This window comes from Ixodes scapularis, unplaced genomic scaffold (genome assembly GCF_016920785.2).
Source record: "Ixodes scapularis isolate PalLabHiFi unplaced genomic scaffold, ASM1692078v2 PGA_scaffold0__279_contigs__length_252992795, whole genome shotgun sequence".
NCBI classification, from domain to species: Eukaryota; Metazoa; Arthropoda; class Arachnida; order Ixodida; family Ixodidae; genus Ixodes; species Ixodes scapularis.
The window spans coordinates 29,789,866-29,808,216 of NW_024609835.1; the positions used below are offsets into that span (position 1 = coordinate 29,789,866).

The 18,351-nt window shown below is 43.9% G+C and overlaps 1 protein-coding gene across 2 annotated transcripts in view; it reads left to right on the forward strand.

Moving 5' to 3' along the window:
- The window catches only part of LOC8040959, a 32,980-nt gene extending 14,629 nt beyond the window's left edge, over positions 1 to 18,351 (forward strand). For both annotated transcript variants that reach the window (XM_029983677.4, XM_029983690.4), the window contains exons 2-7: positions 3,893 to 4,137; positions 5,955 to 6,074; positions 8,684 to 8,865; positions 11,737 to 11,896; positions 15,355 to 15,504; positions 17,476 to 18,351. In XM_029983677.4, the coding sequence (XP_029839537.2) occupies positions 3,893 to 4,137; positions 5,955 to 6,074; positions 8,684 to 8,865; positions 11,737 to 11,896; positions 15,355 to 15,504; positions 17,476 to 17,887 (1,269 nt within the window). In that variant the 3' untranslated portion in view covers positions 17,888 to 18,351. The remainder of the gene's footprint in view (positions 1 to 3,892; positions 4,138 to 5,954; positions 6,075 to 8,683; positions 8,866 to 11,736; positions 11,897 to 15,354; positions 15,505 to 17,475) is intronic.

An 18,351-nucleotide genomic window follows, 5' to 3' on the forward strand; every position in this document is an offset into this window, starting at 1 on the left:
TTTTCACAAATGTGTGTCAGACGTGATACTTTTTTAAGTGCTACTCTTCTCTTATTATACCTGTAGGCCAACCTTAAGCTGCTACTAAATGGAGAAAAATATAATATCCGCGAGTTCAGTGACATATTTTTCTTTTTCAGGCACGATGCACTTACTTATCTTGTCTACTTCATGATACTATATAAAAAAATAGGCTGAATGCGTAAGCGACTTATTTATATGAATATATGCATAAACAAGGATGCACATAAAATGATCTGTGTTGATTTAACAGTATTTCAGAGCGGAACCGTAATCAAAATGTGCAGATGAACAAAACTAAGCATATAGATATAATTCGATGAGATATCTTTAGAAACCAAATTTACATAAAAAAGCACACCCTGTGTCATACTGCAAATATTTTTTTTTAATAAGGAGCTTCCTAAACTGAACATTTTTTTAAGTGCGGCTTATACATCTATACAATTCTATTAACAAAAATATTGATATTTCGATTTCTCTAGCAAATTATATCTCCACGGCATTTTAAGTGACATAAAAATATTTTTAGATCAGTACTAACGTGCTTAACCAAATTCGTGAATGAAACGCGAAATTATATGTTACTTTTGATTTTGCTTTTTCCTTAAGGAGTTTGTCAGTGAGCACCAAATGTTTCAACTTTTTTCTTGTTGACCAATGCGTTGTAAGGTCGCAAGAATTCAATATTGGAACTACTTTGCGACATGCTGCGCAACGGTTAATCGTTTTTTGAAGTGACGGAATCGTTGTTCCAGGCTTTGTGTCAGTGAAACGGTGGGAAGAATCATTAATCAATTACTTTTTGTAGATATATGAATAGGTTGCGTAGCACATATAATACATTGCGATATTTTTCTTAGTTCACAGCTTTAGACTTGCGGTTGGGATTTTAAATAACGAGTGATGTAGAACAGAAGTATAAATACTTCTCGGAGTGAAAAGGACCATGGGGAACATTATATATATTTGAAAGGCACAAGTTTAAGTGAGAAAGGTTGAATAATGTAGGTAGATCTAATAGTTTTTGTTAATTACATGATAATTATGAATTGTTAAATACTTGTCCATTTATTTTCTAGGCCTTTGAGATAATATTATGGTGAGTCGGCTGTGAGCAGAAGAACTAAATACATAAACCCTCCCTCAACACAATATCACACTAAAAAAGAAAAACGAGTTATGCACGCTTAACTCGACGAAAGTGTTTCCTGTTTCTAAATATTTGGCGCCATGTGTTTTCCAGGTAGAAATTGGCGATGCTGCCTCTCGGGAGGCGTGTTCGAGATTATATCTAAAATTCTTTGGAACTCTTTCCATGCGGACAGCACATTTCCGGCTACGCAGACAGCACGCAACAAAACATTCCGAGCAACGGCTTAAACACATGTACGTCGGCACATGCTAGAGCTGCCGGAACAACTGATAAAGAAGGAAACAACAGGAAACAGCGGGTATCTTGTTACAATATTGTTGTTATGTTGACGAATCTTTCTGCTACAAGCGGGGCTTGAGATCAGATCCTAAATTGAAGGACATGCATTATGCTTAGCTCATCTGAATTAAAAAAAGAAAAAAAAGTAATTGCTGGTTTTATGAAAAAAAGGGTTTTTTAGACATGCTTTTGTTGATTTCTAACTTCAGCAAAAAACAACGTCCCGCTCTAGACAAGCGGTACCTTATCGTTTGCATGATAGCTCAAGAGTTCATCTTATTAAGCGATCATGCTAATTTGCTTAAATTATTCTACTTGCATTTAAGGAAATTGAGAGCGCTCATCCTTTATTCTACTCTATGAAACATAGATTAAAAACAACGGAAGTATGCGTTTGATGGTTGCGCGAAAAAAGGAATTGCTGAATATTTCTCTCTAGTAGAAAACGCCTTCTTTTTATTTGATTTTGGGGGGCTCACATTTTTATACTTTTAAATATTCAATGCACCACATACACTCTAAAAAAAGCCCGTGCGTCTACTTTCCCGCACAATACTCTGAGAGCCAATCACCGGAACTTACTTCCTCAGCTCAGCGAATGACGATACCGAAGAATAAGTTTAGACCAAAAAACGCAGTCTGAGTTCTGACATTAAGCAATGCAAGCGTCACGTTTTGCATTGCTTAATGTCACAACTCAGACTGAGTTTTTTGGTCTAAACATATGTTTCGGCATCGTCATTTGCCGAGCTGCCTTCGTAAATAGCCGTGTTGGCTCTCCAAGTATTGTGCGGGAAAGCGGACGCACGGGCTTTTTGTAGAGTGTAAACTCTAAAAATCGCCCGTGCGTCTATTTTCTCGCACAACACTCAGAGAGTCGACCAAGGCAACTTACGGAGGGAGCTCAGCAAATGGCGATGCCGAAACTTATGATTAGACAAAAAAAAAAAAAAAACGCAGTCCAAGTTGTGACATTGAGCAACGCAAAACGTCACGCTTGCATTGCTTAATGTCAGAACTCGGACTGCGTTTTTTGGTCTAAACCTGTGTTTCGGCATTGTCATTCGCTGAGCTGCCTCCGTAAATTGCGGCGATTGGCTCTCCGAGTGTTGTGCGGCAAAGAAGACGCACGGGCTTTTTGTAGAGTGATATGGGCCCCTATGTAGTAAACCGTTCTGCGATATGTTAAGAAACCGATTTTAGGGGTCCGTTCAAACACTCTTATGAGATTCCTGCGCGTCTATTCACCCGCAAAACACTCGAAGAGCCAATCTCAGCGATCTACGAAATCAGCTCAGCGAATGATGAGGCGGAACATCTGTTTAACCTCAAAATTAAGTCTGCGCTTTGGCATTACGCAATGCAAGCATGTCCCTTTGCACTGCGTAATGCCACAGCGCAGACTTAATTTTATGTCTAAACGGATGCTCCGCCTGATCATTCGCTGAGCTGATTTCGTAGATCGCTGAGATTGGCTCTTCGAGTGTTTTGTGGGTAAGTAGACGCGCAGGCATTTCTTAGAGTTAAGGAACAGCCTGCCTGTAGTTCACTGCTCTGTAGATCATTTTGAAAGTTGTATAGCGTTTAATGTCGGGCCATTACATTGAATGTAGTGCTTTTGAAGCCTATTGAAAATGTATAAATCGCATATTGTATCTTTTTAGCCATCAGGTTATGTATGAAGAGAATCGTCTGTCACTGATGAAAATAAAATATTAACATTAAGATCACTCAGGACTTTATAAAATGTTAACGTTCTTTAATTTAAGTAAAAATAACGGAATACAAGGAGTTAAATTTCTAGAAGGCTTCACACTTATGTTTCTTGAATAAACTCAACGATTGTTTCGTGTTTTGATGTAGATAAATATTGTTTTCTTTAACCTCTAGATTGTCTGCGAAACTTGCTGTAATTTAGAAGAAGATATAAACAAGCATTTACCAAAAAAACAAAAATCCGGCTATGATTTTTATCTTTTGCTGAGCAAAGTTTATTAACCTAGCTTTTAATGTTTTAAGTGCATTTTGGATATACACGTGTTGATGTGCCCCTATTGTAGGTCGGTCATCAAGGAAGGATAAACGCCCAAAGCCCAAAGCGAGAAGTGTAGCCATCTAAACCAGCAGCTTCAACTTGCCGATAGCTTTCTAACCTTAAATATCAACAAAACACGAACGTGGTTAAAGCTGGTAGGAGTAATTTGTAGAAAAACTTTCCGCGAGTCTCGTACCTGCTTTGACTACCCTCTTGTTTCTTAATTCTGGAACTCTGGATGCTCTCCAAGTCGGAGCTCGCATTGGATATCTGAAGTTTTTCCAGGGCCGGTTAAAAGAATCGTCAGCTGACACTCTGGAGCTTTTAGTAGACACTTCTTTAAAAATATTCAGTTGTTCGTAATTTCTGGCATCTAGTTAACTTTATAACCGACTTCGCAGGATCTCCTTTACACCATGACAAGGACGTGGCTTCTGACGGCGTGCCTCCTGGCCTACGCCGCTAAGAGTACCTACGGACAGCGCGGCGGTTTTAACCCACTGGGCTCCTTGGGATCCCTGGGTTCCCTAGGCTCCGTGGGATCGAGTCTGAATCCTGTCAATATCGGCACTCAGACCTGGGACCAGACGTTCGGGAAGCTGACAAATACCACTTCTGGAGATATTGCAAGGCGGTTCACCGAAAGGCAAGTCCGTCTTGGAGGCTGCACCGAATAGACTGATATAACGAGCTTGCCTTCAATACTTTATATTTGAAATTGAGCTCCAAAGCTTGTGCTTCAAAGGTTGTTCCGGTCATCACCTTCAACTTTGCAACGCCAATTTCTTATCAGATGTGTTCGCAATGTTTTGTACCTTAGTTCTGTATTGGTTTTTAAATTGGGAATATCGAGGGTTTTAAACTGTTGCATGCAGTAGTTTAGCAGTTGCGACGCCTTGCTCGGCCTTTTATAATGTATTATTTTTTTCAGGTAATAAAGTGTATTATCAGTACTTAATATTTTGTTCCAGTAAAATTTTTCCCGCAGTCAAATAAATACCATTTCGCCTAAATTAAACAATTAGGACACAAAATTCCTAATTGTTGGAAGTAGTACAATGGTGACTTATTAGAAAAAGTGAGTGGATACGTTGTTCTTGCCCTTTTCTGCAAATAGATTGCAAGAACTTCGTACAGGACAGTACTGGCGAAAGGGATTTGTGATAGCAGCAGTGCAGCGTTGTAGGTGGTGATAAATACAGGTTGAATTACTTCAGCAATATATGTGACTAAATATTGTTTGATGAAATACGTATGTTGCGGCAGCGCAAAACTAAACGCAAGCATGATTAGGCGAGGGTTATGAATAAGTTAATCAGTTTTAAGAGTTGTGAACACAAGATCGGTGGGGTATATATGTTGAAAACGAAAAGGGTAGAATGACGAGACGATGAATACGGGAGTAATGGTTTAGTGGGACAAACTTCGCTATTCTGAGTTAGTTTTAGGTCAGAGCGAAAAAGCTAGAAAGGAGTAGAATGCTCAGGTTTGCCTTAATATACATTCGCCTTACTAAATTAGGAGCCTCTGCGTGTATACTACCACCAGATATAGTCAAAGCACCATTCATGGGCTTGTTTTAAAAACCTCAACGAGTCAGAAGGATGATATATTTAAATCTTCCAAAAGCTACGCAACCTTATTTGCAAAATATGGTGATACTTTGTTTTCAATAAAATGGCGTGACAAAAAAACTGCGATTAGTACTCTTCGTTTTTTCTCACGTCATTCGTGGATTAAAAGAAAATCAAAGATTGTTTTACGCCATTACGAGTAGTATGCAGGAATCTTTTTCTGAGAGGATACAGCATAGGAGGACAGCAGAAACATTCGAACAGAAGGAGGGGAATACAAGTAAAGTGTATGTCTATCTCTAATGTACATTTATGAAACACCGTGCCAGCCTCATTTGAAACCTTGAACTGGACAATCCATTAAAAATACGTCACTTGTATTTTAATTATACAGTTTAGTTGCCACTAAGACAAAGGTTCAAGTAATAGGTTTTTCTACTTCAGATTGAAATTGGTTTTTGTTGAGGTCAAGTTGGGTGAAAATATTGCGGCGGCGTGAGCTCTCATCTTTCGCCTGACTAAAAAAGACACGTTATCCTTTACTACGCTGACGTCCGCTGTGCTCAGAGTAATGTTTAAGCTTATTGCCCCCAAGAACATTCTATGCGACTTTGTTTACATGAGGCATGAAAGGAGGGGGAGAGAGGGGGGGGGGGGGGGTTGGCAGATATCAAACAGAATGCTCTGGCAAGAAATACTTGTTAACTTGAACAAAACATAAAAAAGGAGGCTCTGGAAAATAATTCTAATTTGTAGTAACAAGCATGGGGTAAATAAAATACTTAAAATTAAAAGACAAAAAAAAAAACGCACATATCAGACGGTTGCGCAGGAATTTCCCATCTCCAAAATACGCTTCTTTCTACTTGATCTTTATAATTATTTACAGTGCCATCCCCGGCGTTCGCCACCGAATCGTCACGGATGTCCCCCTGGGCGGTCACAAGCTGGCCGAAGTGTTTCAGGACGCCAACGACACTGTGCTCGACTGCAACCTCCTCGGTGACAAGTAAGTATTGTACCCAATGCCGCGTCAGTGCGTAGTATATCTGCTCGGCGGGAGTTGCGCAGACTATAATGCCAGCAATTTGGGACAACTCATTAAAGAGGCACTCAGGTGGATTCCGAGATTGTCTATTTATGGTGATAACTCAATCCTGCGCGCTCTAAACATCCTAAAAAACCCCGAAAGTATACTGATGGACGGCCGATTTCGTTATTAAAATCTTATCAGAGATCGTGACATGCCCCTCTCTCTGCGCCTTAAAGCAGACACCAGGGGTGACGTAGCACGATGTTTTTATACAATTATTCCTTTAATACGTTTTCTACACCAAACTATTTGACGTTTTTGGTCAAATTATAAAGAACGACGTGCCTAAAAAGAACACTAATAGTAAAGGCCCGTGCGCACAGTGGTGTTTGAGAGCGTGTGAGTGCGTTTGACTGCGTTGCGTCGAGAAAGGAAAGCCAGTCACCGGCGCATCAGTGCTTCGTATAAAGCGGGGAATCCAGTTCGAAGAATATATAACTTGGCAAGCGATATAAGAAGCTGAAATATCCTAGTTTCTCGCAGCCGAAACGCAGTAAAACGCAATCAAGTGCTCTCAAACGCAGCTGTGCATAGACCCTTAATGTTAGGAATCTCCACGCTATTGACAATTTTCAGAGGTGTAATTTTATGGAGATGGCGGGTACCGATGTTTGGACCCGAGAGAAACTAGTGCCCGTGATTTTCTAATGCTGTAAGTGTATTTAAACGTATTCCCATCTAGCACTCGAGAACTGGTATTTTTTATTTACTAAAAGAAAAAAAAAAACATTGTGCCACCAAAAACAAGCTTCTACAAGAAGCACGTGAGTTCCCCTCTAAAGGCCAACGAACAACCAGAAAGGGAGAAACTCTCGCTCCATTTCTCCTTTCTATATGAGAAAGAAGGAGAGCTTCCTTCGTGCCGTGAGTAGCTCAAATACCCGCTCCTGCGGGGAGAGGAGTGGAGAAAACGCGAGGGGGAATGGAAAGAAGAAAACTGGGAACCGGTTTTCTAACCGGCAGAACACGATTCTGCAGGTTGTCCATTAAGCAAATAGAGGAAGGTGGAGGGAACAAATATTTTTACAATGATGCTTTCGTTCTCTTATTTGGTCTAATAGGCGGAGGATTTCTCACCTTGTGTTCAAAACTAGTTAACTCTATATTTATTCATAATAAAACTACTTTTTGAAAATTCCAGTTCTTCCTTCGATATTTGAACAACACAAACGCACTACGTATGCGGAGTGCAAGTTCAAATGCTTCTTGTGCGGAGGTTGTGGTCACGACAGGACGCCGAGCTCGAATTAGTTCTGAATGAAGGATAGTGGGTAGACCTGAAGGCAGCTTGCTTTGAGGTCGGCCCACTATTCTTCAATCAGAGCCAGTCAGAGTTCGGCGTCTTTCTGACTTCACCATAATCCAAACGAGCACAGTGAATTCGCCTTGATCCTACGCTTTTTTTGTGTGTGTAATTGGTTCAGTCGGTAATAGGTTAATCTATGAAGACATCGAGCGCCGTGACGACACATTTTGGCGCTGCGTGATTGGCTTAATCGGATCGTAGCGTCGGCTGCGGTCGTACTTAAAGTGAAACGGAAAACAGGATCGGCACTTAGGGGCCTTTAAACTCGTAAAATACAAAGTTGGGGCCGAAGTTGGCGGACCGCGCCGATTGGCTTTCCCCGACGTTGACTTCGCGCTTTATTCGCCGACGTTCAATCGGCTCGCTCCGCGAACGTTCGTCTCCAACTTTCTGTTTGACGAGTTTAGGGCCCACAAATGGTAAACAATGGCTTCGTACCATACTATACAAAATGAATTTTGATTTTTTTCCATCGACTTAAATTGAGTTAGATTCATTCGCTCACGCAGTGGATAATTGTGAAGGCACTGTCTGCTTTCGTTGTTTGAGGTACACGATGTTTAGGGGTTAAAAGCGCTGAAAGCGACGGACGAGTAGAAGAGACACATACCACAGAGCGCTACTTGCAACTGGTTTAATGTTGGAAAAACAAACGTACCGTGAAACCAACAAGACACACATCCGATTCAGTTCCAACCGCCGCTTATCACATTTCGTACTCGTGCACTGTGCATGATCGTAAAAACGATAACTCCGATTCAAACAGGGTCATCGATGGGGCACTTACACATGTACCTTCGTCACACTCGGAAATAAAAACCGCTTCCGTTATCTCCCTTGTCTTTCTATGTTGTATTCTAGCACAAAATAGAAAGACAAGGGAGATAACGGAAGAGTTTTTTTATTTCCGAGTGTGACGAAGGTACATGTGTAAGTGCCCCATCGATAGCCCTGTTTGAATCGGAGTTATCGTTTTTACGATCATGCACGGTGTAAGAGTACGAAATGTGATAAGCGGCGGTTGGAGCTGAATCGGATGTGTGTCTTGTTGGTTTCGCGGTACGTGTGTTTTTCCAACATTGAACCAGTTGCAAGTAGCGCTTTGTGATGTGTGTCTCTCCAACTCGTCCGTCGTTTTAAGCGCTATTAACCCCTAAATATGTTCAACCAACTTGCCCAAATCCAAACCCTTCTGAGTTACACGACCATTTCTTTCCAGGGTTCTCATCGAGAGTGCTCTGGCGGTGATTCCCGAAAGCCTCCTCACGAAAGTGACGCCAGAAGAGATGCAGTATTTCCTGGACCTGTGTCACAACAGGGACCCCAATGCCAAAAAGGGAGGCCTAAAATCCTTCTTTGAATTCATCGGCGACATCTTCAAGAGCCTCTTCATATTCCCCGGTGGGTGCGCTGCCCCTGCACACGGGATGAACCCGACGGAGCGTCTCCTCGGCGCTTTTAAAGCGATGGCTTTATAAAGAAACCCCACACGGACGTCGATTCCTCGTGACTCTGTCGGTCGTACCGTAGCAAGGCGCACGGAGCGAGTGTTTTGACGTCATAGCAAATGCGACCAATTGCGTTGTGCCGCGCTGAATAAGAGTAGGAAATAAGTGATGCGCCTAAATTTTTTTCAGTAGTATCAGTAGTATCTCCGTATCAGTTGAATAACTTAGTAAGCGCGGATGCCTTTCAAAGTACCGGTCGTTAACAAGCCCATAAAGTGCTAGTGCACCTTTATTGTATTTGATTAGCCTCTAAGTCTGGTGATTTTTTCAACCGTCAACGTTGGAGATCATCGTACCGGCATACGTTTGTGTATCACTACTGCGTGATGCACATTAAATATTTCAGGCTAGCATTTGCACTGCACAGGCTCAATTTCTCGTCTACGCGGAGTCATCAGGCGCCCACTGACACGCAACAGAGTTACTCCAATGGTGAAGTCGTCTTTTTGTAAAACAAGGAAAGTTGCTGCATGTGAGGGCATGCAGTCAAACGTTTTTAAAGGGACACTGACAGGGTATTTATGCTCGCCGAGGTTTTTAGTTGTACGTGACATGTGAGAGCCCAGCTACTCAGAACAGAATTTGCGGCTCGAAATTCGGTTTCATTCTTCCCGAAAACCACCGTTCAAAAACTGGCCGGTTTGAGTCGCGCTCACTTTCTTTTCTGTGGTCACGGGCCGTTTTTTAAGGTTTAGACACGACCACCAAATTTAATCAAAGTCGTGGGTCATTGAAGGCACACAGTCGATATTAAAAATATAAAAATAATATGAAGACCATTTTTTTGTTGCTTCCAAAAAGCTGCAAATACGTTGATTGAACACAAAAAAGTTACACAGACAACCGGAAGCATTATGTGCGCTCACTGCGTAATTCTCACCATGGCGTCGTTTCGCGTATCGTGGAAGTCGCGGATGGCAGCGGATGACGGGCGTGGGACCTCTACTTCAGAACTGTCGTTCGTGGTACCGGTGAATTCTGTCTTTTTTCGAAAGAGAAATTTTTGACCGATCAAAAGAATTGGTATTTGTCCCGTACGACACGCCCGACCACCAAGCCGATTACAAGAAAACGTCGCCGAGCCGCCGCCCCTTCTCGTGGCTGAAGACATCGATCGCGCAAACGTCAAGCACGAAGTGCGTACTTCGAGTTAAATATGCACGCGTACCATTTCTTTACTAGTTGCGAATGTCGCCAATGAGTGGCAATGCCTGACTTTGAGCGGGGAGTACCTCTGCTGGAGGGGAATCGACAGCAAACTTTCCGACGTACAGACGTACAGTAGACCAGCTGTATTACCACGAGCAGTTCCCCCTGTAGCTCAATGGAAAAGACGTCTGCTTCACACGCAGCGGTCCCGGGTTCAATCCCTGGCCCACTGCGAGAAGGGGCCCGGGATCAGTTACATATCTTTTATTAGAATTAGCACTGAAAAAAAAAATTTTTGGACAATACGTCACGGAACTACATGGTATGGGATTCCCTTTTTGACACCGGCGTACTCAATGTAGTCACTTTCCACAAAATGCAAGCAGCATACGATTCGAATAGCGTCCGCTTTCCGAGGTGCCCGTAACTGTTCTACAGGAATTGCAGCCAGCCATTGGTCCTGATCCCGTTTATCTTTCGGAAACTTGTGCAGCCTCTGCCGCACAATGCCACTTTCAGATGCAGGAAATGTTCACGCAACATCTTGAGGGTATTCATTTGGAGCCGATCATGAGAATTCACCACGGGCACTCACTACTCCCATCTCCATCTTCAATGTACAAAACAATTCATCTTGAAGTACAGAACAGAGAGCGGAACAAACAAAACTGCAAAGGAATCGCACGGCAAACGGTTCCCGAAACGCATTTCGTCTGCTGCACGCGAAAAAGAAAAAAAAACAAATGCGCACGGTTGGGTGTAGCTACGTGACTTCCGCCATTTTTCTCTCTCCTCTCCGACCGCCGTGCGGAGGTTTTGGTTTCGATTTCGAGCAGTTGCGTTTTTTTTGCTTTATTAAAAATATATGTAACTCTGTGGGAAAATATTAATTGGCCAGTTTCTGACACCATAACAAATCGGCTGGCAAAAAATGGAAAAAAAAATTTTTTTTTGGGGGGGTGTTAGTGTTTCTTTAAATGTGGCAGCTTTATAGGGTGGGTTTTGCTCCTAGTTCGGGAGGTGCCTAAGGCAAGAAGCAGGATGACCCCGAGCCTTTCAGTGCTGGGGTTGGTGGTGCTCTTAGTTGAGGCGGTACCTAAGGCAGGCTTTTGTAAGGAAACAGATTACGTCACACAACTGTCTTTTCGTGATGCAGCTAGCGCTTGTCGTTGGCGCCACCCGGATACAAAGCCTGTGCGGGAGATTTTTGGGTCACCAACACAGGGAAGCGCACTGTCCTCAATTTCGACTCCTCCTTGTTCCGCGCGCTATTTCTACACCAGCTGAATCCGCTCCTCTCTGTCTTTCCCTTTCTTCTTCTCTCGGTTCCCCACGCTTTCTCGCACATCCTGCGTCTACTCCTCCCGTTCCTGCGTGCTGGGTCCGTACCTTAGTCAGCACCGCACTCGGATTCCCACGCCGGTGACTGGAGTTCGATCCCTGGCACCGAGTGCCGTTTTTTCTTCCAGATCGTTTAGCGATTACGGACTGACGGACCTACAGGTTCTGTGCTTACGTGGTTCCTGAGGTTGGTTAGCCCCATAAGTTAGCGCGTTAAAAGATGGTTTTGTCAGATACCCCAGATTCGGCTGATGACCTTCGTAATCGATTGCAGGTACCAAGTGGTGCGGAGCCGGAGACGTGGCCAAGAACTACGACGACCTGGGAGTGAACAAGGCGACGGACATGTGCTGCCGAGAACACGACCACTCGGGAGAGAGCATCGAGGCACTGAAGTCCAAGCACGGCATCACCAACACAAACCTCTACACAATGTAAGAAACACCGGGGGGCAAACGTTTAGTTTTTATTCGTTTCCACCGGCGCAGATTCTTGCGTAGTCTAGCTTGGATATACGGTTGGAGCCCTAAAGCGGTCACACCGAATGTAGGAGAGTCATACTTAATCAAAGCCTTATGCACTTTCAATCATCGTGCTGCAGAAAGATCACCAATCTGAACACGTGAACGGTGTCTTATTTTATGGAAGCGCTATCCTGGCAGCGGGTGAAGAACTGCTCCATGGCGTATGTTCGATTAAACAGCCAGCTCAAGTTTGAAATCACGGCAGAACCGTGGACACCGAAGCAAGCAACCTTTTTTCCGATAAGCTCCTGCAGGCGTACAACCCCTTCTTTCGCCTTGCTTCCAACTTTCGCTGTTTCGGTGGGCATCGTCCCGCACAACCAGTATTTTCAGTGCCTATTTTTGTGCGTATTTCGTATAGTTTGATTATTTGTTTTCTAATATAGGTAGTATAAAGCACACAAGACGGGGTTGTTTCTCTGGTGCTTTGCTGTCGAAATGTACGAAGGTCATATTCCGCTGATTAAATTGAGACAAACGTCGTTCCCTGGCTCAGCCCGTGGTCGTGGTACAGCAAACCCACCTCGCTTTTTTTGTCCCCAGCTAGACGCTATCCACTCTTTTCCGGCGTCTCCTTGGCATGCCGAACATGCTGAGCTTCAGTGAGACGACACTTCTGTTCAGCGATGCCCTGCTCAAGTCGTTCCTTCTTTGCGTGAGGCAGTGCAAGGACGACTAAAACACTTTCAGCGAGTGAATACCTTCAAAAGTAGAAGAGATGGATAGATAGACGGTATTGGATACACCCTTTATATCGGTCGGTAGCTTGCGCCACCTGGCCTAGAAACATTTACACCACTCCGCTTTAAACCTCGTTATACATTTTTTTTTATATCGTTAAACCACCTACTCCACCGCGCTTCTCTAAACGTTCACCAACAATTTTCATGCCTTCGTTTGTGATGGCAACTTTTTTCTTTTCCCGTTGTTCCATCCACGCCAGCAAACCCAAGCGCACCCGCAAGGTTAGTTATATTTGAGAAAAGGCATGTCGAACCAACGTGCGCTTCAAAACCACATGTTCTAGCTGCTCACAGTCAGCATGGCACCCGGAAAATAGATCCCTATTTTTTTTTTTTTTTTAAATTTAGTCCTAAATGTTTTTGTTCGTAACACTTCCGCTCTCGCCTCAAACAGGAAAGAGCTTCCCGATAGATTATATAACGCCTGTTTTTTTCCAATGTCATTTTTCTGTTGTGACTTGTCCACTGGTACAACTGATATCTCACGCATTCTTCCTTCCCTCATTTTGCGGTCTGCTTCTTTTACATCATTTTTCACTTAACTATTCTCCTCAGCCTCATCACTAGTCTGTCTGTATTTAAATGACAGCTTTGAGGTATAATTTGTTAATTGTGTGTTTATATACTTCAATGTATAATTTCTCGTGTACTTTTGGTGCCTACCTTAATTTCAGCTAACATTTGTTTAAATTTCGATTGGCATATTTCTTCTCTGATCCCAAAGAACGACCAGCGTATGTGCCCCCTTAGACCAGCCTCTGTGCCTCATTTGGACTTTTCTTATACGCTCCCAGTGCCAATCTGTATATATCTATGCCCGAAGGTCGAACTTAAAATCCCAATTGAACCGACGATTTTATGCACAGTGCCCTATAGCCAAAAATAGTCCAAGCATCATCACTCCTTTGCACGTACCCTGCCACTTCATGTCAATTACAATTCCACAGGGCCTTGAGTTTCATAATTGCATGAATCTATTTTCCCTTTCCTAATTATATTTCCTTCTAACTACCCATAAATAATTCCTTTTTTCATTGAGTCGTACCTCCAGATGTTTGCTTTTTTCTACGTGGTCTATCGCAATGTCTTGCATATTCAGGCTTTCCCCCTTTTTGGCGTTAAACGCCGTTACTCAAGACTTGTCACCCCTAACACTCAGGTCCGAGAAGTTCCCTTTCTTTCCATATATCTTCGTTAGTTCCTGAATTGTATTTCAGATATTTGTCAAACGTACTATGTATTGTGACCTTTTTGAATTTGTTCCCTCTGTTGGAAGCTGCGTAATCTTTGCACAATGGCGAACATCAACGCAAACTCCTTGCGTTTGATTGCAGCTCGGCTGTACGAACCCTCGTGTAATGTGAGCGAAAGTTGGACCTGCCCGCTGGCGCCACCCGCCCGTTTCGCGGTGTCGGCTGGTAAATGAAATCTTTTTTTTTTTTTTTTTAATTTAATAATTACCGCTTCACAATTCCTCCGGTTTGTGCAACAGTTAAGACTCCGGCTCAGAATCTCAAGTCCTGGGTTCAATTGCCCTTGGGAGACTTTCGGAGTTTTGTTCCTTTTTCTCAACTTATCCACTTACTACTATCACGTGCATTCGCATTCATTTCTTGTTGCAGATCAGGATTTCCCCGTGGGAGAGGGGGGGGGGGGGGAGTCTCCAGAAAGAAATTGCTTTGCATTTAATACCAATCAAAGCCAATACAACGGCACGAGGCCAATGCCTTTTCACGGGTGGGGGAATGTTGGAGTGCCCTTCCTTTGTAGTTCAGAGACAGCTCCCTAGACGACGCTCATTACGCGAAAAGTATGCATTATGCCTGGTTGCCAATTTACGCTTGCCACCACCTCCCAGCGTGAAGGTGCACATTTGACTGTTGAAACTGTGAATGATTAGATAACTCAAACACTAAGGCGCTTTATGTTTTTTTTATTGAAGGAGCTTTTTAATAGCTGACGATTTTGACAGTCACCTATGCACTCTAGTGCGACGTGCGCGGTTGACAGTGTATGTCGCCTGGCAGACGAAATTGCTGAGTTGTACCCGGTTCAGCCGCATTTGTTGCCGTTAGCAAGCAGCCTAGCTCCTTTACTCGGGCTCATTTATTGATCACTATGTGATGGAGTTGTTATTCTTCTAATGACAGGATAGCGCTGCCAGGAGATAAGATAGAGTTTGCACATTCCGTATAGGTTTGATGAGCACTGTACTCTCCTTCATCATAAGTCTACAGGGAGCTTTAAAGGGCAAAGTACGTATACAAACAGGCAGCAGATAGAGTAAAAACGCTAGTTTATGAGTGGAGGCGGGATTTATAGCGCCTGGTTGGTTTAGCCGCTGTTAACGCACGCTAAGATAGAAGCCGATCTTTCTGACATTGCGCTTTTGACACTACTTGATTGGATCCATGAGATAGTAGCCTCATCTAGACCTTGACTTAAGTGAAGCAGAAATGCCTCAAGGGTCACAACGCGCAGTTTTGCAGGCACCCACAAGCATTAGGCTCGGTCAAAATTGTCTTCTTTCAATATGCGCTAACTTTACTACGACTGCCATCTGAATAGAAATCAGAAAATATGCACTAATCCCTGATGTTGTTCTTTTTTTTTTTTGTCGTCCAGGACGAATTGCAAGGACGACCGCAAGTTCTACAACTGCTTGTTAAATGACAGCAGCCTTCCATCTGCTGCTGTCGGAAAACTGTTTTTTAATGTTCTTCGCACCAAGTGCTTCGACTACGCCTATCCCAAGAAATGCGTAAACAATAACCAGTAAGTATCGTGTCTGCAGAGGCACGAGAGCCATTCTTCAGTCCTGAACAGAGTTCAGAAATTTACTTTTTTCAGCGAAGTGCATAATTCGAAGAAATATGTTTTAAAAGACTCAGATTATTATGCAAATAACTCCGGAGTTAATTGGTGGCATCCCTGGTCTCCATGTTTTATTGAAACTTTCCTATATCTCAATGGCTGCTCTTATTATGGCCGTTATTAGTACAACGACCCAAGATATTGGCTTCTACATGAGCTCCCTGTATTTTCCGAACAAAAAGAATGTAAATACAGTTAACTGTGCAGCAAAAACGTGAGAGCGGGCTTCTTAATGATGCAATGGAAAATACGCCGGCGAGCTTGTTAATTAACTCGACAGGGTGAAACAACGAGACGCCAGGCTCTTTAAATCGACCGGAAAATTCGGTTTCTTAACCTATCGCGCTACGACTTAGTGCAGCACTGCCCACAGATGGTGCATTTTTTTTTCTTTTTTGTAAAATTTGCGAAGAGCGAACTTACCTGAGGAAAAAGTAAAGAAAGAAAAGGCTTAGCTCCTATGGAAGAGCAGCGACGCCACCGGTCTGCAAACAACACGGCGCCGTTTCGCACGGGAGACAATAGATGGCGCAACAAACGCCGCCAACGAGCGAGCATACGGCGCCGAGAGCAGGCCTTTTTAGCAGACGATCTTTTCGACTCAAAAGCGGCGCGCGTTCCGCAGGCGGTGGCAGCCGGAGAAACAAAAAAGACAGGCGCGGTAACAGCAAGGAACTGCAGTTCCTTGTCTGCAAAAGGTTCGGCTCTCGCGTCGTCTGCACGTTCGTTGGCGGCAGTTGGCGTCGCGACCCCTTGCGCCATCTCTTGTGTCCCTTGCGAAACGGCGCCGTGTTGTTTGAAGACCGGTGGCGTCGCTGCGTTTCCATAGGAGCTAAGCCTTTTTCTTTCTTTAATTTTTCCTCAGGTAAGTTCGCTTTTTGCAAATTTAACAAAAAAAAAAATGTACCATCTGTGGGCAACGCTCACAAAGTCGTAGCGCGATAGGTTAAGAAACCGAATTTTCTGGTCGATTTAAAGAGCCTGGCGTCTCCTTGTTTTAACCTGTATAATTGAAAACTTTTTAAAGCCGTGTGTGTGTGTGCTTGTGTGTTCATTTTGTATTACATCCAGTCTTGTTTTTTTTATTGTGGAGTTTGGTCTTCGCACGGCAAACGCAGACTACACATTTCCTCTCAAAAATAAACCCCGAAGCGATTGTAGTTATACTAGTGAAAATAATATTTTAAGGTCTCGAAAGGTGCGAGTCACCGGAACAAAAAGCCAGAAATAAAAGGCCGTTTTTGACTATATTTCCACGCAATGACGCCGTGCTGCAGAAGCGGACTGTGCTGCAAAAGCGCATGTCTTTTGCTGCATCGGCCAAGTTCAATTTTGATTCGGGACGCAAATCCATGAAAGATGGCGTTATACGCAGAACCACGCATGTCTGGCACTGGGATGGTGCCATGAACGCATCTATGAGCGGTGTACTAACCGTGCCACTGCATCCGCCAATCGATTGCGTCTAATAGCATAGATACTGGGAAAGGCAGCATATCGCCTATAAATTATAAACATAGCACTGTAGCGCCGATGATTACGGAAGGAGCCTGGTTCTGCTGTACTTCGCTCCGCAGCAGTATATTCATCCGTATGGGCGGCTCGGGCGCCACCGCAAAAGCGATGCATGCATCTATTCAAATTGTGTGCCGCTGCTTATGCAACCGGCGTAAAACTGCAGTATTTTTCACCGACCTCGTTGTTTAACGTAACTTGTTGGCATTACGGAGACGCTAAAAGACGGTTGCCAAGTTCTGCGGCCTGGACTTAATCGAGGCAGCCGTCGCTCCAGTCGAAACTGCGTTAGAAATGCCACAATATCGGTCGGTGATAATCACGTGACCCTTTAAAGAGATGTAAATACTGTTGCAGGTTCTACATCCCGCTGGTTACCGAAAAATGCAAGGAATACCGGCTCGACGAATCGGAGCCCAAAAAGTGGCAAACCTTCTCGCCTCCTAACTTTGCCAAGGACTACATGAACAGGAAGAAGAGCCAGCCGACCCAAGCGCCTCCCATGACTCCCGTGAAGGGACCGGAAACGGGGGCCCAGAACCCCAACCCCGCGGTTCCGGTCACCACCGAAGAACCCGAAGAGGAGCCCGTCTGGGAGGAAGAACCGGACACTTGGAACCTCATCGAAGACAGCGACATCAGCCCCGACGCGACGGAGGAACCAGTGTACGACGAGTCCCAGGAAGCGGCACCCACGACAAAAAAGCCAGTGATCCCCATTCCTGGACCCCTCGGCAAATCGAAGCTTTTCGGAGACCTGGGCAAATGAGAGCAGATTACTTTTTTTTTGTAACTATAGTCACTGTCCACTTAGGAAACGCAAAGCGTGGTCCATTTTGTCTACGCATCTTGCGTTGTGATTGGGCCTTCGGCGTTTTATAGACTAATGCCGCTATCTGATTGGCGGCGGAGTAATAATAAGATGCACAGGACTCGCTATGCACGCTATGTTTACGCAGGCTGTGTACACCTTAAACATAGGGTGTATGCACCCTATGTTTTCTTAAGCTGTCACTGACTATACTAAAATTTACCGGTGAAGCGAGCTAGCGAAGCTCCGCCATATTTACACTCGTTACTGTTACCATTGAACAGATGCTTAGCACAGAGAACCGAATCTTGTTCACCAAGACCCGGTTTCGCAAGGTGACGGCAATATGTTGTATGGTTTTACTTTTTGCTAGGATGAATGCTGGCGCTGATGTTTCAAATAAAGAGCATTTCTATGATGCC